Source organism: Cavia porcellus, unplaced genomic scaffold, assembly GCF_034190915.1.
Source record: "Cavia porcellus strain 051 isolate PalLab524CR breed Dunkin Hartley unplaced genomic scaffold, mCavPor4.1 scaffold_5, whole genome shotgun sequence".
In the NCBI taxonomy this organism is placed as follows: domain Eukaryota; kingdom Metazoa; phylum Chordata; class Mammalia; order Rodentia; family Caviidae; genus Cavia; species Cavia porcellus.
Window position 1 is genome coordinate 9,323,137 of NW_026947488.1, and position 18,512 is coordinate 9,341,648.

General features: G+C 47.4%; 1 protein-coding gene across 1 annotated transcript; it reads left to right on the plus strand.

The window, feature by feature from the left end:
- The first annotated feature begins 3,658 nt into the window (after positions 1 to 3,658).
- Positions 3,659 to 17,651, plus strand: LOC100728021 (1,25-dihydroxyvitamin D(3) 24-hydroxylase, mitochondrial). The gene is made up of 12 exons (XM_003463652.3): positions 3,659 to 4,268; positions 4,458 to 4,648; positions 5,245 to 5,338; positions 7,132 to 7,228; positions 9,915 to 10,006; positions 10,612 to 10,723; positions 11,973 to 12,118; positions 14,626 to 14,792; positions 15,486 to 15,564; positions 16,059 to 16,256; positions 16,357 to 16,476; positions 16,570 to 17,651. Exons 1-11 carry the CDS (start codon positions 4,011 to 4,013, stop codon positions 16,465 to 16,467), a joined length of 1,545 nt encoding a protein of 514 aa, XP_003463700.1. The 5' UTR covers positions 3,659 to 4,010; the 3' UTR covers positions 16,468 to 16,476; positions 16,570 to 17,651.
- The last annotated feature ends 861 nt before the right edge of the window (positions 17,652 to 18,512 follow it).

An 18,512-nucleotide genomic window follows, 5' to 3' on the forward strand; every position in this document is an offset into this window, starting at 1 on the left:
GGAAATGCAAGAGCCATTATGTCTTAATTATTTGAGAGCCCGGTCTCCGCAGCTCTTAATAACAGTACAGCTGTGACGTCATGCTGGGGACTCGCAGTGCTTCCGATGGAATGGGTGCTCCTATTATCTCCACTTGGTAAATTTTTGTTTATTTTATGAAAAAAAGAAAATTTCATAATTGAACAGAAAGAAGATAACTAGATATTATTACTGTGTATCATTATGCTCTAAGTAGTTACTCAGAGTGCAAGACATAAACTAAAAAAATTCCTGCGAAAAAGAAACAGATAATAACAAGAATCTTTCTTTCCAATGAATTAAGTTAAACTAGTAGGGAAGAAACCAATTAGCATATATATTGAAATGTTTTTTAAAACAAAGGAGCTTGTAATTTGGAGAAGTATTTGAACTTCTCCCCCATTTACATTTATCACTCGCCTACCAGGCTTTTTGTTTGTGTTTCTCATATGAGAGAAACCATGCTCTAGCTGAACTTTTTGAAGGAAGGTAACTGAGACTTAGAAAAATACCAAACTGGCCTTGCTGTAACTGGCTGCTGTGTGGCTGAGCTGGGATTTGAGCTCACAATATCCTTTGCTAATCTGCTTCAACTTTATTCAATTATACAGTTTCCTGGGTCAAAATTACAACTATTCAGCTCAGCACATGAGTAATAATTGAGACATCTAAGTTGTCCGCTTTCTGCGTAATCTGAAAAAGCAATTCCTGCAGCTCAGGAATGCTGTGAAGTAATTCTCCCCGGCACTTTCCCATGTGCAGACGTTACCTGCATGATCCCCATTGCAGTGCCCTGAGCTTGGCTTGTGGCCTTTGCTATTTCACAACTCTGAGGGGTTGTGTTCGAATACTGTCAATTCAACAGCTACAAAATCAGTCCTCCAAATTTCCACCGTCAAAAAGGAGCCCTCGGGCTTATGCTCTGGTTTAACTCAGGTTAGAAGCATAAAACTTTATGTCTGTTCTGTATCTCTGAAAGGGCTGGTATCCCCGGGGCACAGAAATCAGACTTGGCCTCCAACAGACACACCCTCATTACACACTCACAAGTATCATCGGTGGCTGCTCGGTGGGATGGGGCTGGAGTGTGTAAGCATCCACTACCGGGGACCTGGTGAGATTTCCCAGAACAACACAGATGTGGGCTTGTCTCCACAGTGAGAGTGGAGGTGGGATTTGAGGCCCGTGGGGGGCCTCTCAGTAGGAATTCCTTGAAGGGTCCCCTGTCCAGACAACTCACAGGGGTCACGTCACGAGGGAGGGTGAGTTTCCAGGGCTGGGCTCAAACTAGTCATTTTTAACTTAGCCACACCTTGTCAAGAGTCAGTGGACTTCCACTGAATTGGTCACATTTTCCTCTGCATCCTAGTGTAAAAGTTACTGAAGACTTTCCCTGCTGCACGTGGAAACCAGTGTCCCTGAATTTCCTTGTTGGCTATTATGGCTCCTGATTGGTACCTTTGAGCATCTTCTTAGAACACCTAGAGTGACCCAGCCCTAAGCCTAGCTAATCTGATCCTGATGAGAGAGAAAAGAAACAAAGGTTGTGGGAATGAGAACTCACTGACTAGAATGCCAGTGAGCCACAGGCCATCAGAGCGGGATTCGTGAAGCGTTTACTACATCCAGGCACAAGGAAGGCACCCGGAGGCAAAGCCGGTGAGTCTTCTTGTTCGGGCTATTTTTCCTGCACCCTCATCGGCATATGAAATATTTATACCAAGCCCCACCACCGCCAAATACTGCTAAGGTAGCCACTGTGCTCCTACCCTACCCGCTCTGGGAAACACTGTCACTTAGGAATAGTTCCCACCTTCTGAGATATTCCAGGTTAGAAGAGATGATACAAAGATAACACGGTGAAATGGTTGTCTATGGTAAGGGCTCAGGCTGGAGTCAGAAAAGAGTCCCTGTGAACCTCTTCCAGGCCATTAAGAATAAGGCTTTGGGGGGATTGCTTAACTCTAAGTATTAGGAAGTTTTGTGTTGGCTTTTGCTTTCTGTTTTTGACAATGGGCTAGGGTGCAAACAAAATGGGAACACTGATGTAAATGTTCCAGCTTGAACCATGCATAGTGGTTTGCACCTGAAATCCCAGCTGCTGAGGAAGCTGAGGGAGAGGATTATGAGTTTGAAGTCAGACTAAGCAAATCAGCAAGACTCTGTCTTAAACAGAAATTATCTAATGCAGTGTCTAAGAGTATCATAAGCCCCAGCAAGCTTTCATTTGTATACCATATACCATATGGTACGTAAGCATAGTTTATAGTCCACATAGTGTATAAATAGTACATATTAAAGTATGTAAATCTATAGTATATGCTATATAATATGCAATGTATAGTTTCCCACTTTTATTAGTGTATGTCACAGCCCATAATGATTACATTCACTGTGGGAGACTAGCACACCTCCGTAACACATTTCTATTCCCTTCTTTACCATCTCCCTTCTCCCCCTTTTATGTTTCCAGCAGTAATTTATTTATTTGTAAGACCTTATAAAGTGCATCATAATATATACAGATTGAAAACCAGACAAATAGCCCAAAGACAATATAAAAATGTGTATGGAAAACAATTGTATTAAATGGAGCATGGTGACACATGCCTGTAATCCCTGTACTTGGAAGGCTGAGGCAGGAGGATCACTGTGAGTTCGAGGCCAGCCTGGGCTACAAAGTGAGTTCAACGCAGTGTGGACTGCATAGCAAAACCTTGTCTCAAAAAAAAAAAAAAAAAAAGAAAGAAAGAAAGAAAGAAAAAAGAAAAGTGTGCTAAGCTACGGTACACCCTTAGATACATTGTTTGCAATGAATTTCAGTACTTTTTTCTTTTTTTCCTGTATATGTGCATATCGATGGCTATTATTTTTATTGGTGTAAATATTCACTAACTTCAAAGGAAAAATCTGAAATGATAGCTTTCAAGCTCCATTTGGACTACGAAAGTTTTTAAGAAACAAACTTCACAGGAGATATAACAGGGAAGGATTTGCCCAGTCAGGCGCCAGGGAAGCAAGGTGGTTGGGATCAGGTGGGGGCCCTGCAGGAATTTCAGCGCTGGTACCCCAGGCTCGCCGAACCGGGTCTCCTAACCACGGCGACCGGGACTCTTCACCGAGGCCGACTGTGGGCCCGAGCCCGGTGCAGGCGATTTCCATTCGTTCACCACCTGCATCCTCACAAGAGCCCACGTGAAGCAGCCAGCCGGGAAATCCTACAAACTCCGGTGCCTCCGGAAGGTGAGCGCCCCTCTTCGGGTGCATTTTTGGGAAATCTCGAGGCGCCCCCCCCCCCCGCCGCCCCCAGACCTCGCCCGCCTGCGTCGCGGTTGTGCAAGCGCCCGCCGAGCTCTGGCCGCCGCTGCCGTCGGGGAGGGCGGGGCGCGCGCTCAAACCCGGTGAACCGCGCTGCGCCTCGGGTTATCTCCGGGGTGGAGTCCGCGGCTCTCAGCGCCCGCGCAGCGGTCACCGGGGCCCAGGCGCCCTCGCTCACCTTGCTGACTCCATCCCCTTTCCACCGCCCCTGCGTCCCGCGTCCCTCGGGGCCTGGCCACCTGGGTGCTCATTGGCCGCCCGGAGCCGGGTGCGTCCGGATAAATAGGAGGTCCCGCGCTGGAGAGCATGGGGCGGCCCCGCGGCAGCGCCGGCTTTTGCAGCATCTCTGCTCCTCTCTCAGCCATCGCCACCCCGCGGCTCCGGGCTCGAGAAGCCAGGCGTGCAGACCAGGAGCTGGGCCGCCCTTCCCTCGTACAAGGGCTGCCAAACCCCAGCCCCAGCAGCGCAGGCAGCACAGGGCTCTCAGCCGCACCCGGGGGCCGCTGCGTCCTGTACCCTCGTGGAGCATCCTTGCCAAACCCACCTCCTCTTTCGGCCCCTGCTGCGTCCCCTTGGTCCTACCCGCTGACCCTGTTTGCCGCTTAGCATCAGGCGCCTCCTTCCTCGCGCTGTCCAGTCCCTGCGCCCTTCCCCTCCGCGCGCCCCCAGCTACCATGAGCTCGCCTCTGAGCAAGAGCCGCTTGCTGGCAGCCTTCCTGCAGCAGCTGCGTGGCCTTGAGCAGCCCCTGAGACCTGTGACATCCAGGACGCAGGTGCCACCTCCGCTGCGGGAGGTGCCCCCCTGCCCGTTCATGGCACCTGGAGAGACGCACGATGCGGCGGTCCTGCCCGGCCCCACCAACTGGCCACTGCTGGGCAGTCTGCTGCAGATTCTCTGGAAAGGAGGCCTGAAGAAGCAGCACGACATTCTGGTAAACACCCCCGATTCCCGGATCCCCCCGCTCTGCCCCCCGGGGTGGCCTTGAGACTCCCACCCCAACCCCGGAGGTGCGCAGGGCGCACGGTGCGCTCTGGAGTCAGGGCGACCGCGGACTGGCAGAGGCGCCCCCTGAGCCTGCGAAGGATGCGCCCTGATTCCTCGGCGTGCCTGCCCGTCGCAGGTGGAGTACCACAAGAAGTACGGCGAGATATTCCGGATGAAACTGGGTTCCTTCGACTCGGTGCACCTCGGCTCGCCGAGCCTGCTGGAAGGGCTGTACCGCACCGAGAGCGCTTATCCGCAGCGGCTGGAGATCAAGCCGTGGAAAGCCTACCGCGACTACCGCGGGGAGGGCTACGGGCTGATGATCCTGTGAGTCCAGGCTGCAGGCAAGGGGTGGAAGGGTCCGCTTGGAAACCGGGAAGGGCGGGGGAAAGAGCTTCCTGAGGCCGAAGGTTTCTCGTGCAGGACGGATACCAAACCCCTACTCAGGGCCGGTGCAGTTCGGAGCAGTGGTACAGACCTGGCTGGGCCCAGGAAAGGGCTGCACTGCACCAGCGACTCCCGCTTGCCCTCGGAACGTTATTGTTACCAGTAAATGGGAAAACTGCACATTTGAGGGTTGTTTTTAAAAATAAAACTGTGATGCCCAAGTCAGTAAGTGGGAAAAAAAAGTTTGTCCTCAAACAAACCCCAATTGCCTGTTCCTTTGCTGGGATTTGAGGCCTCTACCCACCCCCCAAGAGAGCTCATCAAAAACCAGGAACCCACTTAATATGGGCCTCATCTTCCTCACAGGATCCCAGGTTAAGAGGACAGTGCTTTCCATGGGTCCTGTTAACAACCCAGCCCTGAATACCTTAATGCTAATGTTCTCAGAGCTCCTTTGCTCTCTGGCCCATGAAGCTCTCCGGCTGAACACATCCCTTCTTTTCCTTTATTCTTAATATAATCCTTCTTCTCCCCAGGGAAGGAGAAGACTGGCAGAGGGTCCGGAGCGTTTTTCAAAAGAAATTAATGAAACCAGTGGAAATTATGAAGCTGGACAGCAAAATCAATGAGGTTTGCAGACTGGGGTCAGCTTTCCGGGGTCTCTCAAGGACACAGGATGTTAGTGGACCTTCCAAGTGACACCATTAAACCCTAGAAGGAAAACCACATAATGCGACGATCCAGGGGTCTTCTCTGTCTCCAATCACTCTGTCTCAAAACCTTGTTGCTGTCTCCTTTAATCCCTTTTCAAGTAACACTACAATGAAGGAACAGTTATGAGCACAGACTTTCTTATTTCACAATCTTGCATTTGAGACTCAGCCTCCCACCCACCACGTAGGGGTCTGAGTGTGCCACCAGCCTTTCCTGAGCCTTGGATTTTCAGTCTTACAGTGGGGGCCCAGTTCTTATCCCACCAGTGTGCTGTCAAGATCGGATAAAAAATGTCTGTGAAGTTCTTCAGTAGTAACTTTTGAGTTGGGTTTAGCAGGATGAGCAGGCATCTACAGCACAATGTGGGGAAAAGCATTCAGGAGGAGAGAAGAGCAACCTAAATATATAGGCATGAAATGGCACGATGTGCTGAGAGAGTCCACGTTCAGCGCAGTTAGGGTGAGGGTTTCTCCGGAATGAATGTGGACAGAGAGGAGATCTTTGCAAGTTTAGTGCCATGCTAAAGTGTGCAGAAAATACTCCTTAGCCACAGGTAGTTTGAAGCAAGTAGTGCTCACATCCTATTCTTTCACGTAGCATGTTTACTGTGAGCTGGTCTCAGCCCACACAGATGAGGGATTACAAACTTAGACACTTCTAAGGGCTACATAATTAACATAGACTAGCAAGACCAGCGCACTAAGGACTTTAGTGTGTGCCCTTCCTCGAAGGAGCATCTGCCCCAGATCCAGAGAACTCCTACCACACAGGAATGCACAGCTCGGTCACCTCGTAATAACCTCGCTGTTAGCATTACTTTGATAGGTAGTGAGAAATCCATATGTCACATGAAATCTCTTCATCTGTTAACAGCAAATTCAAAGTACTTCTCCAATGCACTACGTGTGCAAACTAACCAGACACTGGTTAGCTGTGCGGGCTTTGGGTCCTACATGGCAATTTATCAGCTCCCTTTCCAAGGGTCAGTGATTTAACCTCTCTAAGCCTCGTTTTTCTAAGTTCTTAAGTAGGAAAGTGGAACCAGAACAGTATCTACTGCTTCCTGGGGCCGCTGTGGGGAGCAGCGAAGATATTACCCTTTGCAGTGCCCAGTGCGATTTTGACCCCACTCAGTGTGAAGCTTTAGCCATCCAGGACTTTGGTTGTTGCTGCTAGCATCTAAGGACGTAGGGGACTGCCCAGGATCACAGAGCTAGTGATTCAGTGATCCAGTTCCCCAACAGAATTTGCAGATGTGTCTGTAAGTTCAAGATGCATAACAAAAACAACTAATCAACAAAATGCTGTGTTTTCACCCAAATTTGGAAGGAAAATGGAAACCTCAGGATAGAGACAGTGTCACCATCCTTCACCTGTTCAACTTGGCCAGTCCCTCCTTGTGGTTTATCTCCCCTCCATTCTGATCAAGAGAAATGTTTTTGTTTTCTTAAATTGCCAGAATCACTTTTAGATCAAAAACTGAAACTTAAGCCTCACGGTGGCTGCAGGGAGAGCTCAGGAAAACACCCAGGATGAGGTCTTGAGGGGACAAGGTGACTTCCCAAGGAGAATGTACAATTAGTCCTACTTTGCAATGGGTCACACTCAGGGTGGTACATGTACAAGCCCTTACCTTAGCTCACTCCTGAAAACTTTTGTTTTCTTTTCTTGGTGTTACAATGTGTCTTTTGCTGTTGCTTTCTTTTAAGGTCTTGGCTGACTTTATGGATAGAATAGATGAGCTCCGGGATGGAAGAGGCCACATTGAAGGCTTGTACAGCGAACTGAACAAATGGTCTTTTGAAAGTAAGCTGTTTGCACAAACTCATGCACTTGGTTTTGCAAATGGTTTGGGGGATAAAGGACAACCATACTGACAGGTTTCCAGAAAGATGCATGCTACCCCAACTAAGAAAAGGCCACATGCATTTTTCTCAATGCTTCATTTTGTTACTTAGGTTGTTTTTTGCACTAAGATTGTTTATGGAGTCATTCAGTAAACATTTATTGGACACCTGTGATATGCCAGACACAGTGCTGGTAGGGACAGAACAGTGAGTTGTCAGTGCGGCAAGAAGGAATGTTCCAGAGTTGAGAAGTTTGGATGCTAAAAAAGTGAGAAGCCCTAGACTGCAGGACCATGGTCTATAGGAGCAGATTTGGGAAGGAGAGAGGGTGAGAGGGGGCCAGCAGCCAGCTCTTGAGCTAGAGACAGAAGTTTGGATTTGAGCCTGGAGCAGCGGGGAGCTTTGGTGGAGTGTGTTTGGCAGGGGCTGCTATGGTCAGAAGAACTGGATCACTGTGGCTGGTAGCGGAGAGAAGCCGGGCAGAGCTGCCCTAGATGCAGGCTCCATTAGATCATCCTCACTTAGAGTTAAACAGAAGATCCAGCAAAAGTAAGAAAGAACTTCACAGAAGATATGGAGGAGCAGGAGGGAATGATGATCAGGGAGTAAAGAAGTATGTGCTTTGGAAATTGTCCCCTGGAAGTGTTCAGATTAAGGAAGAGAAGAAGCATTTTGTTGCCAGCCCCCCCCCCAAAAAAATATATATATATATATGAGCGTATGGTTTAAGAGCCCTGGAGGAAGGCAGGCCACAGCTGCCCGGGCACCGGCTCGCGAGGGCCCTGCGCCCTTTCCAGCCGTTTCTTATGTATCCTTAGCTTGTGAGCTGGAGGCTCAGTCCTACGTCAATCCTGACCTCTTGTCTGGGGATGGATACAGGCACCCCAAATAAAATCAGGGCTCTCGTAGGGAAGGAATGAGGGAGACTGAACTTCAGGTAGGGCGTTAACAATGTCTGCCACACGTGACACCAATGACAAACTCCCGCAGAAGCAAGAAATTCCGGGAGAGATTCGTCCATGGTGAAGAATGCTGTGGGAAATTCTGTGGACTCAGTTTGCAATGTGCACCCACAAAATCCACCACAATGGAAAAACATCACTTGGGGTAACATTTTACCTGTACTTACTGGCAGGCAGGTGGGCCAGCTCCCTGCTTCCATAGCACCACAATCCACTGTTTAAGGAAAAAAATGTGCTTTTGGGTGTGTTTTACAATGGGGGCCAAATAGCTACTAAACCTCAATATTCACAAATAAGAAAATATTATCTTAGTTTTACTATGCTTTTGTAAAACAATAATCAACTGGTGAATAGGTATTTTGCAAAGTTTATACATGCATATATACAACATAGTATTTTCCATGACTGCCTACCACTGTCTATTTAGTTTTGAAGTATTCTAAATCAGTGTTCTACCTTGAGGAAAAGTCTAACATTTCCATCAACTCAAAGTCCAAATCAGTGCCATAAGGAGATTACCAGGAATATAAGTAAGTTTTAAAAATGGAAGAGCCCACAGACCTCCCAGAGCCATCGCATGTGTGCCTAGCGTACTGATCTGGCAGCCCACAATGAGTGGGGCTGGGGGGCGGAGGTCATCGGAGAAGCCACGGAGCGGCCCTGACTAGGTTACCAGCTCTTGCTTCCCACTTTCTATCGCTGAGTCAGTCATTCCCCATCTTCCTGCAGTACCCTAGTTCATAAGCAGAGAGTTCGTAAGCAGAGAGTTTGATAAGTATTCGCTTATCAAACAGTGTTTGCAGTGATCCTGGACTGTGAAAGAAAATGGTCACAGAAGATAATTTTTAAGGCAAGGGGAAAATTTTTTAATGTAGTAGATATATTAGGAAATGATGAGAGTCTCAGGGATGTTAGTTACGAAGCGTAACGGTTGTGCAGGAGGATGTCTTTCATCCTAGGAGTTTACTGCTGAATTATTTAATATAAAATGTGACAGGGGCTGAAAATGATGTGTCTCACTGGTTTAGCACACACATCCTTCTCTGTGTGCATTCATCCAAAGAGCAAGTAATCGTAGCAAAGCATTAATCATTACTGCGTTCGAGTTCAAAGGACACAAGTATTTATTTTACCATTCTTTCAACTTTTCTGTAGGTAAAAAGTTTTATGGTGAAAGTTGATCGTTTTATGTTTTAAAATGTTGTGGCTATGTGGGGGGAAACATTCATAGAGCGCCTGGCAAGCAGCGGATGGTCAGTGCACGATCACCCTGCCCCGTCCTCGCAAGGGGACGTCCCCTTGGCCATGTGCGGCAGCAGAATCCAACACACAACTCTAGTAATATGGCTGAGCTAAAGGCAGGGCAGAGTCTGACCCAACCGCACTCTTGACCTAGATTTTTGTGTGATGGACTTGACCAAGGACAGCATGCCTGTGAGGAGAGGATCCTTAGGGACCGGTCACTGCTTCTGAAAATAACTTCTAGAAAGAGAGGAGAATGTCCACATCCCTTCCTTTCAGGCTGTTTGCCTTTCCTTAATGTTCTTGGACTTCTTTTCTTTTCTTTTTTTGTCTATAAAAAAACCACACTTTCACAAGGTGCAGAAGTCTTTAATAGCCAGTTAATCATAGACGCCAGCATGGCTGTCATTGTGTAACCAGGATAATTATCTTAAATCACAGGTATCTGCCTCATACTGTACGAGAAGAGATTCGGGCTCCTTCAGAAGAATGTGAGCGAGGAATCCCTGAACTTCATCACAGCCATCAAAACAGTAAGTGCCCCTTCACCCCAGTTTTCCTGAGATTGCTTTAGGTATCTGAACAACCACAACTCATGGTGTCTTCCGAGAAGCTGGGCACACACATATTTTATGTCAATAGTTCATTCATTCATTCTGATGTGTGTGTGCATATTTGTACATATTTCAAGGCAAGTTAAATCCATGTGTCTTTGTTAGGCAAGGGTACTTTAATAAAATAAAATTATATTTTATGCCTCTTTTGGATGTTCCAGTTAAGAGTCAATTGATGACATTTTTCAGATGATAAGTCCCGGGATGGTTTAAATGGTGTGTGGTATGGAAAACACTATTAAATTGATTTGAGAAATGCTAGGGCTTAGAAAACTACTAGAAATCAAAGTGAGTAGGGAAGTCATGGTCCCCTTTTTTTTGTTCACAATGAGCTCGTAAGTCCCAGCACATCCACACACTAACTATTCCACTGGGGGAAGGAGGAGGACTTTGCTCCCGGGACCTGCATGCGGGGCCAGGCGTCCTCCAAATCCAGCCTTCAGCAGTGGTTTGGAAGCTCCTCCTGCAGGGTGGTCACCGACTCTGACAGCTCTGGGGCTGAAAAGGCGCTTTTCCTCTCCCAGATGATGGGTACCTTTGGGAAGATGATGGTCACCCCGGTCGAGCTGCACAAGAGCCTCAACACCAGAGTCTGGCAGGCGCACACCCTGGCCTGGGACACCATCTTCAACTCAGGTACTGCCGGCCCCTCGATCAGAGCAGCCTGGCCGAGCTGCGGGGAAGGCCTGGAGGGGGTTCATGGTCTAGAACCCTGATCTTACTGTTGAGCCGGCCGCTCCCTCTGACTTCTTCAGGCTTTGTCTGTAGGAGCATAGATGATTTCTAAGGAAAGGCAGGTAGCAGATTTCTGTGCTCTTCTTTGGAAATAAAAATGGTAGCTAAGAATTCTTAGGGTACTGCGGATGGAACCCAGGGCCTTGCACATTTAGTCAACTCATCTACCACGGAGCTAGGTCCCCAGCACTGTAAAAGTGGTCAAAGTGAGCACCTCGGAGTCAGAGCTCCCTGAGTCCTCTGTGCCTGGTGGCTTGGCCCAGTGTGAAATCACCGTTTCATCTTTAGTTACCTTGTCTTGGATGAATAATAACAATACCACCTGCCTCAGTGCAGTTGTTCTCAGAAAATCAAAATATCTGACCTTCCGCAGTATCTCAGTGGTTGGAGCTATTTCTGCTACCTAGTTATCCCAAAAATAAGACCTAACCAAAAAGTAATCAGCCTTGAAAATCAGAGATCAACAGTGCCAGCCCCAAGCAGCCTGTGGCCGCCTTTCCTGCCCTCCCTGTTCTCCTGTTCAGTGGCCCGTCTGTCAGGTAGGCAGTGGTGTCAGGGTAGAAGCCAGGCAGAGGGCTTCAGGGCTCAAGTGCTGACTGCCCTACTGTGTGTGACCCCCATTATCACCGCCATCAACATCACTGTTACATCCAGCAGTTACCATGGGTACAAGTAAGGGGGACACTGCTTAGCACGTACTTTATAAATGCTAGAATTTTTACCACTGTCAACATGCATGGGCACTTTAATGGAACACATGTGTCCATGTGTGTGTCCATGTGTGTGTGAGTGGATGTGTGTTTAGTAAGTTCTGATTCTGAATGTGAACCCACTCCCACTTTTGCTCTTACCACTCAAAAGATGACCCTGAGGCACATCAACCACATGGCTGGGGGACTCGTTAGAAATGCAAACTTCCCGGCTCCAACCCCTGGCTCAGAGTCTGCATACGAAGGCAATCTTGTCCTACTGCATGGGGACAAATCTTTGCCAGCTTAACCAGAAGGCCTTGTTGGCTTATTTAGCAAAGTGTCCATGCTCCCGAAAAGATTCTCTAGATAATGCCAGGAAGATTTTGGTCTGATTTGTTTCTTTTCTGTATCTTAATTTTCTGTTGACTTCTCCTCTGTCTCTCTCTTTTCTCTGACAGTCAAGTCTTGCGTTAATAGCCGATTAGAGAAATATTCTCAGCAGCCTGGCATGGATTTCCTTGGAGATATTTATGACCACAATCAGCTTTCCAAGAAAGAATTGTACGCTGCCATCACGGAGATCCAGCTGGGTGCCATAGAAACTGTGAGTCTGCACTGGGGCTTAGCGCGCTAGATGCGCATTCTGGGCTGTGCTTTTCTGATGCATTTTAAGTCATCATTCACTTGGATGCACTGAGTGTTAGCAGTAAAACTGAAAAGGCTCCATCTAGAAGTGCGAGGCCCAGCCCTCTGTGCTTACCTGTAACGTGGGAGACTCCGTGTGCTCCAGGTGAGCAAGCTGTGTTAGAATCCAGCCGGTGTTGGACGACGACCAGGCATGTGACTGCAGGAATTGGAAGCCATTAAGGTTCCACAACTGAGCAAAATAATTTACATGTTTTAAAATCAGATATATTTTAGGCCATTGCACATGTTACCCCCAAAAGTCCTACCTGTGGCTGGTGATATTTCCTAGAAAAACACTGAAATGCCATCTTCCAGCCCAGTATTTTTTTTTTTTCTGCTTAGAATTATAAATACAATGAGTTTGGGATAACTTGACTTTGATTGAAATGAAGCAGCTAATTTTAAACATCAAGATTCTGTCTCCAACATGGTCAATCAGTAGATACCAATGCAGTGCTGTTCCAGCCACAAACACATACTATGAATATGCAGGTTTAATCGTTCATTTCATTCATTTTTTTGAGTTATCCCTGGAGTGTTGCATATTAACACTTTTCACTGGCCCAACATTCCATACGCCTTAGAGTCTCTAAGCAGCATGCAGACAGTTAATCTCCTGGCCTGTGTTTCCCCTTCGGGTGTTTCTTGCCTACTGAAAAAGTAGGATTTTCTATGTCACGGGGCTGCATCCTCCTCAGTTCTCCTCTTACTCCAGGAGACCAGGAAAGGCACAAAGTCAGCCGAGGTGCTGACCTTCGTATCACATGGCAAGCCCTGAGAGGCTCCTCGGGGTGAGGAAGGTGCAAGTCCCCGGCGTGTGACCTTGTTTGGCTCACAGCTGTGTTTAGCACAGGTGTCACATGATATCAGCCACTAAATACTTACTGGATACATGAAACTAATTCAGAAACACTGAATACCTACTCTGTATCAAGGACCCTTCCAGGTTGTTAAGAAACCTCTCTAAGCCAGAGACAAAGTCTTCTCCCGGTGAGATTTGTATGATGGGAACAAATCAATACACAAATCAATACAATCACTTCAGAAAGCACAGAGAGACGGAATGGGGTGCAGGGAAGTGTCCCTCTCAGAAAAGCACCATCGGTGTGACCGGATGGAAAGACAGAGTGACATGGGGAAAGCCTACCGGAAGAGCACACTAGGGAGAGGAAAGCACACAGGAGAGCAGACCGTGGGGCAGAAAGGGAGATGGGGTGAGATCCAGCAAGAGCATCAGAACTCAGGTTACAGAAGCGAGTGGGCAGGGTTAGCCAGGGCCTTTGGAGGCTCCATAAGGCACCGGGGCTGTAAGCAGGAGAGTGTCTTGATCAAGCTGTGTCCAGACGCCTGGCTCTGGCTGGTGGGTAGAGAATGACCTGAGCCGAGGAGCACAGAAGCAGAAGGCCAGCTGAGGTGATGAATCTCCCCCCTGGAGGTCAGGCCAGGACACTTCATCCCTGCGGTCATCCTCGAGGTCCCAGCCTCTGTGTAAGCCACAGTTCTTCACCTCGTGCTTGTGGCCAGGGACTCACTGATACAGATATGCATTTTATACTCATTTTTAGCCATTGCTATTCTGAAAGTCACCTTTGGAGAATCAGAGAGATTTGAAAGTGTCTTTAATTTGGTGGCTACGCCCTCTTCCTGTTTGGTCAATGGGACTCATAATAATACCATCTATGGTTTATTTGCAGCGGAGGCCACAGTCCTGACACAAAGTAGCCTGCTCTGGAGGCATTGTCTTCCAAAAATAATAAATAACTGTCGCCTCTGCATGCCCTTGCACTTTGCTCTCTTGGGAGAGCGGCACTTGGAACTTAGCAACAGTGTCTTGGTGTCTGAGGCAGGAGGAGGTGATGATCATTTGCAGCAGAATATTTAGCTTCAATTAGCAAAAGCCTCAAAACAAACACGAACAACTACTTCTGGTGGATGGGGGGTAGCTCAAGGTTATAACGGCTTGTTCCACCCATATTTTTTTTTTCCTTCTCCTTAACTTTGAAAAGTAAAAACAAGGGTTTTTACAGAAGACAGAGAGGGACCCTCCCCTGGTTCCGCACAGTGCTATACAACAATAACACACGACCTCAGCCTGGCATCGGGCACAGGTGATCTGCTAGTCTCTGTGTCAACAACAGCTGTGTTGAGCTAGATTTTCTGGTGTCTCAGTGTCTCTTGATGCAAAATACTATTTTTAAAATTCTGTCTTGACTTACGTGGTAAGTTATCCTGACTTGGTCCGTTCTGCATAGTAAGTCTGACTTCAGATATTGGATCTGTTTAAGGTACAGCAAATAAGAGCACTCGAGAAAATGTCACTACTATGTCACAGAGCAAGGTGGCAGCCATCACCTTCTTCTTGGCCAGTAGGCTTGAAGCTTTTTACTTTGCTAACATTCAAGTTTGTGTCTGTTCGGCTTCCAGACAGCCAACAGCTTAATGTGGATTCTCTACAATTTATCCCGAAATCCCCAAGTGCAACAAAAACTTCTTGAGGAAATTCAGAGTGTACTGCCTGAGAATCAGATGCCACAGGCGGAGGACTTGAAGAAAATGCCGTATTTAAAGGCTTGCCTGAAGGAGTCCATGAGGTAGGAGTTGATGTCTAAGCCACGATGAACAGAGCACCCCATTCACAGACCGCTCCCCTATTCATTAGAAACGTTTACCAAATGAGGGCGAAGGACCTTGAGATCACATTTATTTCTGTCCCTCATTCCCCAAAACCTTTAGACAAATGCTGTCCAATCTGGGGAAGTCAGGGTCCTCCTCCCTTTCAACCAATACCACTGCTACTGTAATGGATCCTCTTAGGACTAATGAAGACCAGAGCAGGATTGGAGGAGAGGAGATAAACAAGAGAAACATTTCGTTACACAATCTTTATCTGAGCCTCGGGCATGAAATAGCTTTTGGAAATTATTTATATATCCTTTCTTGAAAAGAAAGCTGGCATCTTTAGGTGAGAAGGTCATAGTGTTAATTTCATTAAGAGTACGTGAGAGAAACGCAGATCCAACAGGTTCAAGGTGAGACAGGAAAAGATGAAAACCACTATGATCGGCTACTCTTTAGCCAAGCTGATCGGACAAGCAAAGGAAATAAGAGACGTTAAGTGTTGGGAGAAAGCGACAGAGACTCCTCTTCATGGAGAGCTGCGGTCATGTTCCCCCCTGAGTCTGAGGCCGAGCACCATTTACCTGCTGAACCCCACGTGCACGCTCATGGACGCTGCAGACAGAGCTTGGTCTGCAGCCACCCTTCCCCCTGATCCTGTTTTCCAGGCTCACCCCAAGTGTGCCATTTACAACTCGGACTCTTGATAAGGCAACAGTTCTGGGTGAATATGCCTTACCAAAGGGGGTAAGTAGATTGGTCTCTTCTCTACCTTACCAGACTGTGAAGGGTGCACTGTTTGAATATCCACCAGACACCCTGAACCTTTTTATGAGGGGAGCATTTGCCTATGAAACCCACAGAAAGGGTAATTGACACTTTACTTAGAATAGAACTAAGAACAATGGCTGTGGAGACAGAGACCTGGGTTCAGTACCCTTTTACCTGTGTGTCTTGAGTGAGTTATATAAAGTCCATGAGCCTCAACTTTCCCATCTGGGAAATGGGGAGACTAAAAGGATTTCCCCCCCCCACAAGAGGGTGATACGAAAATGGATTGCAAAGTTTTAAAGTTCTATGCCTGTTTATTACCTGGCATATTTTAAGCACTCAAAATTATCATTGTTACTATGAATTTGTGACTCATTTTTACATTTGCAAGATAACCAACTTTGCAAATTTTGCCATTCAAATGTTCTCTTCTGGTTATTTTAAATGCCATGTTTCTGTATGGTTTTTAGACAGTGTTGATGCTAAATACTTACGTACTGGGGTCTGACGAAGACAATTTTGAAGACTCTGGTCAGTTTAGACCTGAACGTTGGCTTCAAACGAAGAAAAAGATAAACCCCTTTGCTCACCTTCCATTTGGCATTGGGAAAAGAATGTGTATCGGTCGGCGCTTAGCCGAGCTCCAGCTGCACTTGGCCGTTTGCTGGGTAAAGTCCACCCTGGTGTCCGCAGTTGTGCTCTGTGCTGTCCCGCAGGCAGGAGGATCCGGCGCTAACTCACTCCTCCTTTCTGTGTACCGGGTTCCAGGTTGTCCGCAGATACAACATCGTGGCCACAGACAACCAGCCGGTTGAGATGCTGCACCTGGGTATCCTGGTGCCCAGCCGGGAGCTGCCCATAGCCTTTCACCGGAGATGAGGTCCTCAGGTGAGCGTGGGGGCTTCTGCACACCCCACAGATGGACCGGAGCTGGCCGCATTTGTTCTTTGGTGTGTAACTGGGGTGTACTTTATTTTCCAGACTTTTTTTCCCAAAATCAAGAGCAGTGATCTTTAACTTCCTACCAGAGGCTGTGGCTTCTGCATTGTTGGAAAGCAAACTACAGCATGCAACACACAGAAAGAGCACTCAGGGTAAAGGTCACCGAACGTTCCTGCACCTGCCTTCCGACCTCACTGTGATATCTGTAACTCAGAAGCATGTTTACATTTCACAGCAAAAGTCCTGATACAGATAAAAATGACGATCTGTTTACTTTACTCTGTTTACTGGGACATTAGGGGAAATAACCTGCCTAATAATAGAATCAAGGCTAAATGTTGGTTAAGGTCCTCAGGTCCTCATAGAACTATTTTTCATGCGTTTCAGTGGAGATATTATTGAGACATTGGGAAAGAGCTCTATTTTAAGAAGTAATTTAATGAAGTCAGAAGTTCCCCTGTAAGAATAGCTTAATGATTTGACTCAAGTTGATCAAAGTACCCAGAAATTTTTTCCCATTACTGTTTCCTCTGTGGTATTAGAATGTGAATGGGTGAGGCTGTGTACACAGGCACATGTGTGTGTGCGTGCATGTGTGTTTGTGTGTGTGTGTGTGTCCCAATGGTAATTTGTGACTGTCACTTTTTATATAAACTTAGGATCTCTGGTGCTGGGAAATGTTCTGATATTGTCACAATTTAAAAATATTTATAGTGATTTTAAGAAAACTATTTTCTGTTTCCTAACTTTCCCATCCATTATATGGAGAACAGAAAATTACATATTTGTTAATGACTGCATAACATTTGTTATGTCATATAAAATCTAAGAAAATGTGGTTTCATAAATGCAAGATGCATAGAGACTTAGGCAACACTAAAATTGTTTACATGTGGCTTTTTTGCATATTTTTATTACTGCTTTTCCTTAAACATACTGTATATTTCTGTATTTTTACAATATTCCCATCTTTAGGCTATATTTTTAGACTATTTTGGAATTGCCCATCTGCATTTTTATATTTGAAGGAACATATAAATTTATTAAAATAAGAATATGCTTTCTCTCTGCTATGAAATTATATTTAGAATTTTAAATCCAAATGTTGCAGATTTTGTTGGAATCCTTTAAACTTTTGAAAGTAAAAATAAAAGTATTTTTTTTAAAACATAAGAGATTTTTTTCCCTCTGTTGCGTTTATTGTGTCAAAATATCACAAATCTATCTTTCAAAACAATGTAGACTTAACGGAAGTTTCCCTGAAAGACGATCCTTTGAATCACAAAATAATTTTCCAATTTCAGAGGCTCAGCTATTTCCAGATCAAATTAATACTGACACACACACACACACACACACCACGGCTGGGCTCACTGTCCCCTCACCCCCCACCCCTGCCCACCCCTTCCCCCTACTCTAACACGCACGCGCTCGTCTGCACACCCCACTTCCACGCCTGTCACGCCCCACCCCCACCCCAGACTCCGCTCCGCACCGTTGCCGCTGGGCTCCACCACGCTGGCTCCTGCCGCCTGCTCTGTGCCTCCAGCGCCTTAGCCTCGCCTCGGCTCTCCCTCCCCGACCCGCCTGCTGTGCGGTCACCCGGGTGTGGCACCCCGCTCTGACCTCCTGGACCAAGGCTTTCTGGGTGACCCGCGTTGCGCAGAGGCCGACCCGGGACCAGGACCCCTGGAGGCTGTGACTCCTGGAGAGCCCTGCCAGGCGGTGGGGAGGGCAGGCTGCTGAATGAGGACGTGATGGGGTGGAGTGCTGGCCTCAGTGGGATCTGGGGAGCTGTGGGGTGCCACTGTGGCTAGGACCCAGGCTGCCACCGCCCTGCAGCCTGGGCTCCACCTGCCTGCAGCAGCCAAGGTGGAGGGGCAGGTGGGGAAGCAGCAGGACAGGGTGCGCCCCGTGCGCCCCCAGCCTCCTCTATGGGCTCCCCCGGGTGGGGGATGCCGTCAGCGTGGCCCTAACCAGGC